Here is a 14,308-nt window from a genome sequence, read left to right as displayed (position 1 = left end):
GGATGTGTAAAGGATTGCGTTATCAGTGTCATCGTGATTTATTTTCTTCAATACATGCATACAATCAAGCAAAAGCACACTTGGGGGGAAAAAAATAAAAAATAAAAAATGCTTGAATCAGGAGTGGAGGCTTTTATACCAATCTGTCCACTGATATTACAGCAATTTGTGGTTGTAGCTCAGCCAGCCCTGCAATTACCACCATTTGCTCTGGGGAGGCTTCAGCTGAAATAGGAGTTGTTAAGTCAGAAAAGTGTTTTCTATCCTCAGGAAACTGTTAACTTTGTTCCCAGCTTTTGTCTGATACTATAGTGGGCCAAAAGTTAGGACTGCATACTTGCCCTTGTAGAGATACTACACCACTACTTACTGGATTGGATTTATAGCAATTTGTTTGGTCTGGCTTGCAATAACCCCATTAAAGAAATACTATAAACCATTTTTTTTTTTTTTACATTTTAGTGTCGAGTTAGAAAAGGGCTGCAAAAATGATATACCAGTATTGTACACTAGAATTCCTTACCCATTTTATGAAACAGCTTTTCCAAATTGGTACAAAATGGAGAGAATGCCATTCAGAACATCTTAATCACACACAAGCCCATTTAGTATATCTTAATCACACACAGGCCTATTCATCAATCTCTTTAGGCAGGAAATGATGGGAAAAAAATAACCTGTGTGGATCTGTGATTACTTTCCAACAATAGTAGTCTGAGCTTCTGGAGCTCATCAAGGGCACAATTCAACAAAAAAGCAACAAGACTCACCAAGGCCCAGCAGACACTGTAAAATAGCATGACAATGTTGGCTGTGACAAATAATTGAAATTCCTGCAGCAAGCAAACAAGGAATTACGTTCTAAAGAAAAGCCTGAATATGATAACACAAATTAATTCAATTTCTGTTAAAAAACAAAACTAACTCATTACCTACACCTAGTTCAAGTGGCCCAATTCATGACCAAAACCGACATCACTTCTTTCGTGCAAAATGTGAAGGTCTTGGTGTTGCGATAGCAGTAAAGTCTTAAGTACAAAACAATATCCTTCTTCAGCCCTGACTGAGTAACCTGAGTAATGACCGCTATTTTCATTTCAGCACAGACATACAGAGGAAGGCTGATGCTGAAGCCCCTGAGGATGGAGCTCATTCATATCCAATTAGACCTCTGGCCTTGCTGAAAGAATTAAACACACAAGTACATTTATGCGTGAGTGCTCGCACGTGCACACACACACACACACACACACACACACACGATTGCCATTCCATGTCAACAGCAACAGAGAAGAGCAGAGTGGTTTACCGTGACTGATAATCGAACAACAGTAGAAACCGCTGCTTTGATTCAGTCCCCGGCGTATTATATCCACAATGCACTGGGGCCTTTCATTGTACCTGCGATAAGGGAATAACTGGACCAGCTGGATACCATGGAACATTCAACAATTGAATAGCAGGGTTTGGTTGCTTAGCAACCATGGCAGGAGCTGGTGATGATCTGGTAATTTTCAAAGTGCTTTTCTGTTATCTCGTCTTCTAACGTCTTTCCTGCCACTGCTGATATGAATTCAGAAAAAAAAACAAAAAGACACAAAAAGTAGATTTATGTTTCCGAATTCAGAATTAGGGTAGGGGCAGACACTATATGGCACTGGGTCACTGATCTGAGGGAATGACAGCGTGGTGGAGGCGAGGCCATTGTCAATTTTTATTGGTCAGTAACTGTATATTATGAAAAGGACTTAACCATAATGCCAGAATGTTTATCTATGATCTATGTGCTTCATCTTGCTGAATGTTGACTGGCATGGAGTCTGAAAGACAGTTGATTAGCCATAAGTGAACAGAGGTGATACGACTAGCTGGGGATTTCAATATGCCTCCCAGAATCTTACAAGAGTGTAAGAGTCACCACCTCAAATATGGACTTCAGCAAGTTCATTATGGTTTTCATACATTATGTGGACTTTCATTGAGTCTTCATCATTGTAGACTTTAGTGAAGGAGCTGCCCAGAATTTAAATTAAAAGTGACATGCTTAGTTGAAAATTCATGAGTATAGTTTAAAACAAATGAAACAAAATCCCTTTTAAAAACATAAAGCTACTATATAGTGGCACATATCTTGAGTATAAATCTGTAAGCAACAATTATGTTTATTGATCTGTACCATTTTATTGTATGCATTTTATTTAATAATGCAGAACTGAGTATTCATTATTTACCCACATTCTATCACATCATATGTCTATTCAATGGTTTGATTTTATAAACATCGCACACTGTGGGTTTCCAACTCTTTTGCACTTTTGCAACTGATGTTACCTCAGTTCGGAAGAGTAGCATTGTCACAAATTCCCCCTAAACTCAGACCGTTGCCACCCTCTTTGGACTGGAGAGCTATGAATTTTGCCATGTCCATGACTTCAGTCTGCAAGTTAAGAGTCCAGCCATACACCCTTTTCACAAACATTGCAAGCAATGTTAAAAAAAAAAATCAACTTTCTCTTGCCTCTGACTTCATCTGTGATCACTTATTTTGTGTTTCAAGATAGCGTATGACACAATGCAGGTGTTGTCATTGACATATCTGTTGACGACTGCAAGACTATAAAAAGTGATTTGATCGAGGGTCACAAAATGCTAACAGCATAGAAATTACCATTAGCCTTGGTTAGCCAGTTGTGACCCTCGATCAAATCACTTTTGTATAGTCGTGAGGTTGTGCAGACCTGATAAACCAACCTTTCCAAGCACAAGTGGGCTAGGGTTCTCAGCATCAAAATGTCATCGTTGACAGTCATTTCCAGAGAACAGTTTGGCCTTGCCGTTTATTGCTGTCTAAACTGCTGTGTTCTAGTTGGAGTAGTGCAGTATCTTCTTTATTTTACCCAATTTCCTACAGTCCTGCCAGTGGAGGACATGGAGGACAGTTAGCAGCTCAGCCCCTAAATAGTTTGAGCCTTCTAGGCAAGCTACAAATACTGGAATCTGGTCCAGTAGATACTGAGAAGCAGCTCAACAGCACCTCTGCTTTACAGTGTACAACACACACACAGTCTGACAATTCTGGCGTATACACAAAGAAGGCTCCTCCTGTGCTTGTTGCACAGTTACCCGGGGTGACAGAAAACACAAAATACATTGAGTGGCTTCAAAAACACCTGACTCCGGGTTGTTCTCTGTGCTCACAGCCTGACCCAGCGCTCAACGACAGCAGGAACAATATTGACAGCACACCACCAGATTTATAACAGGGCGTGCTCTGAATCCTGAAGATAAATTTAATTTCAGACAGGCCATAACTGCTTTGATATCAGAGATAAAAGGCTCTTAATGGGTACGGCAATATAGGCCTATTACTTTATTGTCCCCAATAAGTAGGCTTCTCATAGATAATGCTCATGTGTTGTGCGTGCCGCCATAAAAAGAGCACCATAAAAAAATAGCGGATGCACTCTCACAAATCGCCAGGTAGGATGACAAAAGAAAGTGTTCAGAAAGCAATAATGGGATTCCAAGTCCTTAAAGATACATCTAGTAAATGTTAAATTCACATTTTAAATGCTGTATTCAGATTAGGCATTTCTATAAATATGAAAAGGACGAGGATCAAAGACAGTTTTTGAATTCTCTTCTCAGTTTGTGGTGATGCTGTCACACTAAAATACAACATGGTAAAAAAAACAATTTGATAACCACAGAACAAGAGAAGATTAAAATTAAATGAATGCCTGTTCCAAATTTAAAAGTACTGTTTGATATAATTCACCTTACTGCAGCACAATTTAGATGACCGGCTGGATAAAAGCATTTATTTGATATGCAGACGACAAGTGTCTGAGCCGACTATTTGTTAGCCGGGAAATGAAAACTGAGAGAAATGCACAGATCTTCAAAGACTACGGCTGAAATTGACACAGTTGTTTGGTACAGTCTGGTTTTGGAGCAGGCAGGGAATACCAAATCAAATTTTCAAAGGATTTAAGTTTGGATGCAAATGCAGAGCTTTCATTTCTAAGACAGGATGATACTTTATGATCTCACACAAGGTTGGGAAAAGTGTTTTGGGTGTGGTTAATTAATTGAGACGCGGCATCAATTCGTTTTTGTAAATAGGCCATTTATAATAACATCTCTTAAGGCTATACACCTACGTCTAGTGCTCCATTAAAAAGCTGTGTTATTCTATACTCTTGTCCCTGTTTAAAAAATTAAGTCATGCAATTATTTCTGTCTTTATATGAGTTTTCTGGGGCTGTCAACTTTTCTCAGACCTTGTTAACTGAAGTATCTCAGGGGCATCCTGTTAGCTCAGTGGGCTCGGTTGTATACCATGTATCTGTGATATTGTGGGTTTGAATCTGGCTCACAACTTTTATCATGCCATTCCCTCTCTCTCTCTCCTATCATTCCTGCCACTCTCCATGGTATGGCATCTAATAAAGCAGAAATGCCTCAAAAACAATCTTGGACAGTTACTTAGGAATGAGGAAAAAATATAGGTAGGCTGTTATGTTTTGCTAAAATCTGCTTTGTGTGTCTTGTGCTTTTTCCAGATGCTTGACCTGTATCATTCTGTTCTATGGCTGATTGTTGATCAGTTAGATCTAGTTAGGCTCATTCTCTGTAAAGTCCTTTGAGACATGCATGTGATCAACAAACTTGAATGCAATTGGTCAGTGCAGTCTGGGTCTCTAGCAGTGTTAAATAACCGCTCCATCCCCTCAGAAAATGATTCTGACACGCAAAGGTTGAAGCAGACAGTTCAATATTAAACCCAAGCAATTATGCTTACATCTCATCTTCTCTCTCTCAGCGCGGAGCTGCTTTATCATTCATGTCACTCCCCACTACATCACAACTCCAGCTGACGTCACACACAGACATTACTTGGTGGCATCACTGCCATCAGAGGGACTAGTCTCATTATCCCTGTAAAAGAAAATTGGGCACTTTCTATCATAGCATAACACCGATTCTCCATCATTCTCAATCAGCATGTCTGTCACCATTATGGTCATCATCATCACTACTGCACTGGACTAGTGACGATGCAAGACAAAATGAGTGGTAACGTTTCAGTAATCCATTCAGTAGTCCACCAAAAAGCCCCCACAACAGCTCTACAGTGATAAAAAAAATATGGTCTCTAATTACAGATACTTCAAATCCTGCTAGCTTCACCTTTTTAATCAGCAGTATAAATTTAATAACAAACAGCCTTGAATTAATTGAAAATGAGAGGTGCTTGGTGAGCGACCCTTATCCACATAGATATTTTCACAACTAAACTTTATGGTTTTCGCACAGTTTTTCCCCCTGCTGCTCTCTGAATCAAGCAGTTTCTATATGGGAGGTGTGAAGCTTGTGTTTACTAGTGAAACTGTGAAACTAGTGGCCATTCTGAGAGGCTGCATGTGTCTGTCTGTCTCTGTCAGAGAGAGGCAGAGAGATGGAATGAAACTAGGTAGACGTACATAGCCCTGATATGGCGTGACATCCTCACATGCGTTTTGGCTATGCAAATAAGTGGTAAGAATTTGGGTTACAGCCACAGAACTTGAATGGATATAACGGTCTTTCCCATTCAAATCAACGTTCCTGGATGGTCGGAGCAGCAGCCATTTTTATGTGTACCGTTGCCAAACCGACTTACGGCAAGTCACTGAGGCGAGAGGTTTTGCAGCAAGAACTAAAGCAGTGGAAAACTGGTTTTGCAGCTGAATTGAGTTGTCACTCACGCCACCACTAGGTGGTGGTCTTTTACAAGTTGCTGCTGTCTTTTTAAGTAGGTCAAAAGTTGACATCTGTGCAATTAGTAGAAGTGGTTATAGTTGAGTTGATCCGTTTCAGCCGATGTCAGTTAGCTGTTTGTTAGTTAGCAAATGCTAACTTTTCTTCTCCACTAAAGGTAGGCTAAGCTATGTTAGTTTATATCATTTAAGGGGTTAAAGTGTGACACACTTTACGGCCTGAATGCCTGGATTTGCGTTGTCACCATAGCAACTAACCCTTAAAATGCCATAGTTCCCATTTTATGGTGTACCAGCCAAATTACCATAGCAAACGGTGGAAGGACTGTTCTATCCCTATTCCATTCAAGTTCTGTGGTTAGAGCTTAAACAGTCTCATCTATGAATAGTAATATTCATAATAATATGGACTATAGCCTATTCAAGGGGATATTTTCAGCCCAGACACCCTTACAAGAGGCCAAACCTATAGTTTAACAAACAAGGGAAAAACCCCTTGTTTTGTAGCTTGTCCTTTGCAGGTAGATGGAGTGTCTATTTGAAATGATGAACACGTTGCTTTTCCCTGGTGGCTACAAGATCTATAGGGTGCTGTGCTGGGAATACTGCTTGAGTTTGCATATTTCAAGTAATGCTATGCTGTGGCAGTTTTCACTACCTTGTTCCCTTCACTGTCTACAGTCAAAACTAGCATTAAAATTATCATTTTTTTCTCTGCAGATTTTTTTTGTAGATGTGGGTGATGGGGGAAATTTTGGTTCTGGTTGACACCCAGGTTTGCTCTTGGGCCCATTCCAGGATCAGTCCCAGTAGGTGCTGCAGTTTAAGAATGGCTCAATTTGGATATTTATACCATGATATATAGACAGTTGTGCTGAAATTGCAATTGCAAAGTTGTGCTGAGCAATAAGGCCAAATCGTGCATTTTAAATTGTAAATACATTTTTCTGTTGGGGCAATTGTCCAGCTGTGGAGGCTACGACAGCTAAATCAGTATAAAAGAAACACTGCTATTTGACTACTAATAGTAATATTAACAACAATGTGGGTTATAGCCTATTTAACTGCACTGTCCTATATACATGTGTTCAGAATTTTTGTGTCTCACGCCGTGGAGGCAAACAGACAGACAGAGGGCTACAAGCTGGTGATTGTGGAGTTGGACGTGTATACCTCTACTATGGTGGTTTTGGCTGCCTTGCACATGGGCTGGTTGAAGTTCCTGGCTGTTTTCCTAACAGAGAAGAGCAAGAAAGGGGCGATATTAAACCAAGTAGTAAATTAGGTTCTTAATAAAATTACAGTAAAATAACATTTTGGCAACACTGAACCTGAAAATCAATAGGGAGTAACCATGCCTGCAATTCAGACTGAAAACATACTCAAAATGTGGTTTGAAGGCGACTGAGGGCTCACCAGTTGTATAAGCTGGTAGTTTACTAGAGGACACTGCTATCTTGTGGAGAAAGACTGAACTGCATCTACTAATTTCAATAATTCTCATTTTGATGAGAACAGGCATGTAACTTGTGATTAACTGTGACCAGATTGGTGCAGGTTACCTTATTGGGGCCTTGTGACTAGTGGTAGCCAGGTAGGCCTATACTTGATTACACTGTAACTAATAAGGATGTGTATGAATAAGCCTAATCAATGATCTGTTATTTTGGCCTACTTTTGACTGTGTGCAAGATCTATTAAACTGTCTCATATCTTAAATCTCTTATAGCTAGTCCACAAACCAATAAGAAAAACATGAAAGGTTCTACATCTACTGATTAGTATCAGTCCATACCACCATATTTCTAACTTTGACTTTGAATGACTCATGGTAAGGTCAAGGTCCAACTAATCCCCTTTGCTGACTATACATCTCAAATAGGAAAAAAAATACCTGCCCACTTCCTCTTAAACTATTGTTCCACCCTGATCACATGACTCCAGCAGCATGTGCTGCTTGTTGTGCAAACATGACATGGTGATTAAGACTAGTCAAATGTGCTCTGAGGCGAGAAGAGGCTTAAACCATTTAAAATGGTAAATGCTGGCATTGCTGTGATGGAATATGCTTGTGCTAATGTTAATGTTAATGTGTGTGATTAGGAGATATTTATGTTGAGTTCAGTGTAATTGAAAACTCTTCTATTTGCATTACATTGATGGGGTTGTGTTTCGAGAGCTACCTGAAAACAACGTTTCCGGCCTTGTCGGCCTTCCAGGCCTTGACCAGAGCAAAGTCTCCGGTGATGGCCTTTTCCATGATGTAGTTCCTGCCGTTGAACTCCCGCACCTGCGCACAATGATGACATCACAATTCAAGCAATGAGTGATAACATTGGCCTCAGGATTGAACAGCTATTGAAAGTGTGATAAATGCCAAGCCAATGCCTATTCCAGTGGAAGACATGGTGAGGAAAAACAAGTTTGGTTTGATAACATGTTGGTTGTGCCATGTTGGCACAACCAACATGGTGAATTAAGGCAGCGTCCTCACCTCTCTCTTTTCACTGGCGATGGCAATGGTGCCATCTTTGTTGTATTTGATGGGAGAGCCTCCCTCTTGGATCAGTGTACCATAGCCAGTGGCTGTGAAGAAGGCAGGAACCCCAGCACCCCCTGCCCTGATCCTCTCTGCCAGGGTGCCCTGAGGTAGAGGAAGAGTTCACACGATGGAATGAGTCTAACAGACACAAAAAAAGTCCACTGCATGCCTTTGTTACTCTGGAGCATGAAATCGCATCATCTGGATGTTGGAGTTTAGCATGTCAAGACTGCACTTTACAAGCAACTTTAATCTTGGGTTTTCTTGAGCAAATTTGGTTTGCGTGGGTTAGGGTTTATTTTATTTTTGTGTGCATTCATGTGTGTGCGCGTCCATGTGTTTTCTGACCAACCTGTGGCGTCAGTTCCACTTCCAGCTCCCCAGCCAGATATTGTCTCTCAAACTCTGCATTCTCCCCGACGTACGACGAGATCATCCTCTTGATCTGCTTGGTCTGGAGGAGCAGGCCCAGGCCAAAGTTATCCACTCTAAAGAAGCACACAAACACGCACAGGGTGCTGAACTGTGGAAATGTCAGACTGCCAGTACCCACAGGTAGAGTGGTGAAGTTCCCCACCTGGGCAACCACAGGTGTGCCACCACTGGTCTTGGACCAAATCCCTCCAGAGCTTTCTCTCCTGCATCTCACCTACCATTTCCCTCTCTACTTGCCCACTGTCTAAATAAATAACACCAATCTTAAAAAGGTGAGTAGACTGCCCACTCTCATTTTTGGGAGGAAAAAAACACTTCCCTTGTTGATACAATGTCAAATAAACTGAGCAAATTGTAATGGACTGTAGGCTAGAGGGTTGTTAGTCTAAAGACAGCGCAAATTTTATTAGGCTAGCCTATACAGTAGCCCACGGGATTTGACAAAACTGGGTCCACAGAGAGTTTAAAAGCCTCTGACCTAGATGGAAGTTTCACAGTGCAAACCCAAACATACGACTGTACACCAACTTCTTATATTCCCCCAACTGCTTACGTAAGACTCTCATTCATTCCAATTCTTTGCCTACAAGTTTCCATTTTTTCTTCCCAGAAACTGTTACGCAGCTCAAAGACATTATTCAAGGTCAAATCTGGGCCAGGCCGACTGATCTGTAAAACTCCATCAGTTCATCTTACAGACAAAGCACAGTCCAACTGCAGCCTATCCACAGTCATAATGAAAGCTCATGAAACCAAATACAGCTGCAGGGCCAGGAGTGGTCACAAGCCAAGACTGTGATAATCATTGTGTGCAACTCTTTGCTTACCTCAAGTTGGGAAACTGCACAGAATGCACAGTTGTTACTACACACATACAAAACATAGCACCGAGCTAGACACAAAAGATGTCTACTGCAGACCTATAAAGATTCATTGTATCATTGGGGCCATGACCAGGGCTGGTGACAAACTGCATCTTAACAAAGCTGTAATGGCCATCTTGGTGTCAAGTTTAGGTCAAGCCTGGTTCAAGTGATAATGTAGGATGTGTCACAGTTACAGATCATCAGACTTGGACAAACTATGATGATTTGAAGACACAGAAAGACAAATTCTAAATCCTTATTCCTAAACGTAGACCTGTGACATTTTTTTTCCAGCTTTGTGTGACCAATGAAAGTTATTGTGTCACTAGAGTTGTTGAAATGCCCACGGAAAGGGCCAACTCTCCATGTCAATTTAAGTGTTACTGCCGCAGTGAAAGGACTGACTGTGTGAAATCAGTCAGTCATTAACCTATGAAGACAAGACGTGACAGAATAAAACATATAAAACTGTTTTAATCAGAGTAATGTCTTGTGATGCAAGATAAGAGTAAAATCCTTGTCTTATCAAACATCTTATCAAGTATTTCCCACACTGCCTTGGTACAGGCAATATTCATCTGAGGATGCAGGCTAATCAAATCATATTGAAAGTTTGTTTCTATAACCAACCTACTTCTTGGTATAAACTAATTTGCAAAAAATGAAATGTAAAAACTTTTGTCTGAATATTAGCCATTTATTCATACATGCTTGCCTTGGTCTACTTCCTTGTCTTTGTTCCCGCTAATCAGAGACAATAAAAGAGGAAAGCTGTGCTTATTAGTGAGGAGAATGGGTTTTCCAAGTATCCTACAGTTGTGTTCCAAAGAAGCTGGGAAGTGGGCACAACTGCTTTGTCCTTCACTCTACTCCCAGGTCAGCTGACAAGATATCTAGGTCATGTGTGCTCTGAATACTAAAAACAGATGACTGTGATAAGTACCCTGACACACACACACACACACACACACACACACACACACACAACACAGGTAGCCTATGGGGAGAGTGTGTCAAGTTCAACCAGTGTTTGCATTTGTGTGCTTGTGCTTGTGTACTTGTGAAACTGTTGTGTATGTATGTGCCTTAGCGGACGAAAATCTTATCAACTTCAAAATGCCACATCACCATGTCTCGCTGGACTCTCGTGTCAGGGGCATTTCAGTGTAGAACGAATACACAAATGTCCCAAGCTAAATACCATCTGCAAGCTGATCAGAGCAAGTTGCAGCTGTAATCTCAAACACAAAAGTCACAGCCCATAAAGTCTGCGCCTTCTCTGTAAAGTTCCTCAAGCAGCTGGTTATAAAAGAAATATAAAGCTCCAGGGGGTAACTGTTCTGAGAGTGCGCAGCTTTGCCCTTGTGCACTGCACTCATCTCATATTACACTACATAAAGAGCCCACTGTGCCAGAGTGCTCTATGAAGAAAAATAGCAGCGGTTCCCCTACTCTTATTCAACAGCAGTAGCCCACCACAGCTTGAAAACTGCCCTGACTGCTACAAAATTTACAAGGCAATGAAGACTCATCACATGGGGTTATTGTTGACTGGTAAATATAGGGACATTTTGGTACAATTAATCCATGTATCATGACTTGAGCGTCCAAATAAGAGCACTTTTTAAACCACATGACGTAGGCTTGTGTAACGGATACTGCAACTAGGTACTGGTTCCAGGAACAAAATCACCCTTGCCCCTCACTGTTACTGCTACTAAAAATTCTACAGCAATGTAGGTTGTAAAAACAGCATCTAAGACCTTTATTGATGACTGAAATCACTGTTCTTTTTTTCATAACACAAAGTTCAATCTTTTCTGTATACCAGAATATGTAACGCCATTCTCCTCACATTCTTACAGGTTCATTCGAACAAATTTAAAACTTCTACATTCACAAAAATTACATCTGCATATTTTGTTTTATTCAAGAATCAGCATTTCCTTTATTACCTCCCTGCGCCAGGATTTCCACGACAGCGGTCATTAGTGTGTATTGTGACGTGCCCATAACCACAGTCAAGAATGCCCTCTCAAATATCATTTCTAGATTTTTCCTCACTAATAACAAGTGTAAGATCAAAGCCCTGAAACCGGAGAGCAGTGAGTGAGTTAATTGACTTGTTTGTCCAGTTTCAGTGAAGGGGATTTACAAACCATGGAGACATTCAACACGGAGCAAGCTGAGGGAGTTTTCAGCGTCAGGAGTCATCTAAAATTAAATATTACATAACCACCTCCTTCCCCTCATAGGTCTACAGATCCAGGAAAGTTAACAAGATTCAGCAGTGGACATAAAGCAGGTTCTATGAAACAAGTGATCAGCATGAGCAAGATCGATCTCTATTGGCTGTCATGTCCAAGTTATTACTGCTAAGATAGCATAAACATAACACTCAATTTTCCACTCACCTCCCCATGTTGAAATATGTGCCTATACATACATGTCTCTCTTCTACTATCAGCCCTAGTCAAACCAGTATGCTCATATCCTCAGATACAGAAATGTATCTGAGGACCAGGCTTAAACTAGGTAGTTCCCACTAACTAACCACTATTAATATCCTCATAGTTTCAAACTACAGACACACTGTACAATGTGTAAGAGGTTTCACACTTTATATAACATTCAGAAACTAAATAAAATAATTTCTTAGAAAATGTGGCGGTTTTTCCAGAGAGATTACCATCTGTCTCCATACCATGGTTAAACTTCCTTAAAGGGTAACTTTGGTATTGTTCAACCTGGACCCTATTTTTCCCAACTTTTTGTGTCTAAGTAACTAATGGGGACAACAATTTTTGAAATTGGTCCAGTATTGAGCGAGATCGCGTCAGCCGGCAGCTGCGAAACAGGCTGCAATGTAATCCGACGGGGCAAATGTGAACCGTCGATGTACGTCCACTAAAAGTGCTTGTTTTTGCCACTGACAGGCTCAGATTGTTATTATAAGTGTCTGACAACATTATGGAAAGGACCCTACAGAGAAATGAAACGTTTTTCTTTACCTTTCGCTTGATCCGGTCTGTTTGTTATTGTGTGTAACCAAGTCTTATAGGCTTATAGCCTATTTCACAATAAAGCCTACGCTTAAAAAACACACCACCAGCCTATAGAAAGAGTAAACTACAATGCACCATGTATTTACCAAGCTTTTGGCTCCGTTAATTTGGCTCCGTTAATTCACCGTTTTTAACCGAGACCGGGGCCAACAAGTCGGTCCAACTCTCTAGACAAAACCACGACACAACTTTCAGGGACCATAACGGCCATCCAGCGGGGAGATTACCGGAGGCCGAGGCTACTGTTACTTACCCCAAGCCCCGGCAGCAGTGTCCTCCACCGGGGAAATGGTCCCTTTACCAGGCGAGCCGTCCCGTCGCCTCCCCGCCGCCGTCCTGCTTCTACACCCCGGAGGAAGTTGTTTTTCCACGGGGACCCGACTCTCCCACCCTCATCGGAGCGGATCTTCAACCCCAATAACGATTGTTTTCTGTACGGCGGTGCGGTTTATGGCGCTACCGTCCGCTCTTATCACGCCCAAGCATTTGCTGGAGCCCTTCGGACTTTCCACGGCAGCCCCTCCGCGCCCAAGCCGCCCTCCCCACTCCTCTCCCCTGTGGGGCAGAACGGGATCTTACCGCCGGGTTTCGACCCGTTCTTCGAGGCCGACTGAGGGAGGGGGTCCCGAAACGGAGAGCACACCGGGGAGCCGCCGGGCACACGAGGCGAACCGGTCCCGGTGGAGAGACTGTCACAGCGGGGAGAGGAGCGAACAGAGGCCGGGGTCAGAGCCTCTCAAGGCGGGGAAGGAGGATGAGGAGGACGCGGCTTTATCCAGCAGCACCGGAGAGGACAGTAATGGGCCGAGTAGGTGGAAGTCATACAGATTGTCTAAATAAATAAGTATAATAGGCTAAATAAATATATCATTATATATAGATTATAATAGGAGATTGACTCGGTTACACACAATAACAAACAGACCGGATCAAGCGAAAGGTAAAGAAAAACGTTTCATTTCTCTGTAGGGTCCTTTCCATAATGTTGTCAGACACTTATAATAACAATCTGAGCCGTCAGTGGCAAAAACAAGCACTTTTAGTGGACGTACATTGACGGTTCACAATTGCCCCGTCGGATTACATTGCAGCTCGTTTCGCGGCTGCCGGCTGACACGATCTCGCTCAATACTGGACCAATTTCAAAAATTGTTGTCCCCATTAGTTGTAGTTACAAAAAGTTGGGAAAATAGGGTCCAGGTTGAAAAATACCGAAGTTACCCTTTAACATGAACTATTGTCTGCGCTTGGAAAAGGTTTAGGGGAGCAATGGATGTTCCACGTTAAGGTCTTGCTCAAAATGTTTGCTTAACAGGAAATTTGTTCATCTGTTCCCAGAATCAATATGATAAAGTCCAAGAGAAAAGTCTAGTGGTGAGTAACGTCTGTAAAAACTGTCGACACTTCCTAGGCCAGTGTTTTTTCAGGCTACAAAAGTTAATGACCCAGAGCGATTATTCAGCCCAATGTCGTAGGAACTCTGAAAAGCTATTCCATCAACCAATTTTATACAAAATTTGAATTGTTCAGTCAAAATATTACATCTATTGATGCAACCATATCCATATCCTCATGATGCTTAACCACATTCTTTGGAGCCAATTTAATCTTCCCACAATTTACCTCATTTTAACCCTG

General features: G+C 41.5%; 1 protein-coding gene across 1 annotated transcript in view; it reads right to left on the bottom strand.

Annotated features, from left to right (window-relative positions):
• The window catches only part of oxct1a (3-oxoacid CoA transferase 1a), a 55,564-nt gene that overhangs the window by 34,818 nt on the left and 6,438 nt on the right, over window positions 1-14,308 (bottom strand). The window contains exons 4-7 of the mRNA XM_071894801.2: window positions 8,657-8,792; window positions 8,257-8,406; window positions 7,946-8,052; window positions 6,936-6,996 (exon numbers count right to left, since the gene is read on the bottom strand). Of these exons, the coding sequence (XP_071750902.1) occupies window positions 6,936-6,996; window positions 7,946-8,052; window positions 8,257-8,406; window positions 8,657-8,792 (454 nt within the window). The remainder of the gene's footprint in view (window positions 1-6,935; window positions 6,997-7,945; window positions 8,053-8,256; window positions 8,407-8,656; window positions 8,793-14,308) is intronic.

Source organism: Centroberyx gerrardi, chromosome 8 (genome assembly GCF_048128805.1).
Source record: "Centroberyx gerrardi isolate f3 chromosome 8, fCenGer3.hap1.cur.20231027, whole genome shotgun sequence".
NCBI classification, from domain to species: Eukaryota; Metazoa; Chordata; class Actinopteri; order Beryciformes; family Berycidae; genus Centroberyx; species Centroberyx gerrardi.
Note: the sequence above shows the minus strand (reverse complement) of the source record. Positions and strands in the feature narration are given on the sequence as shown.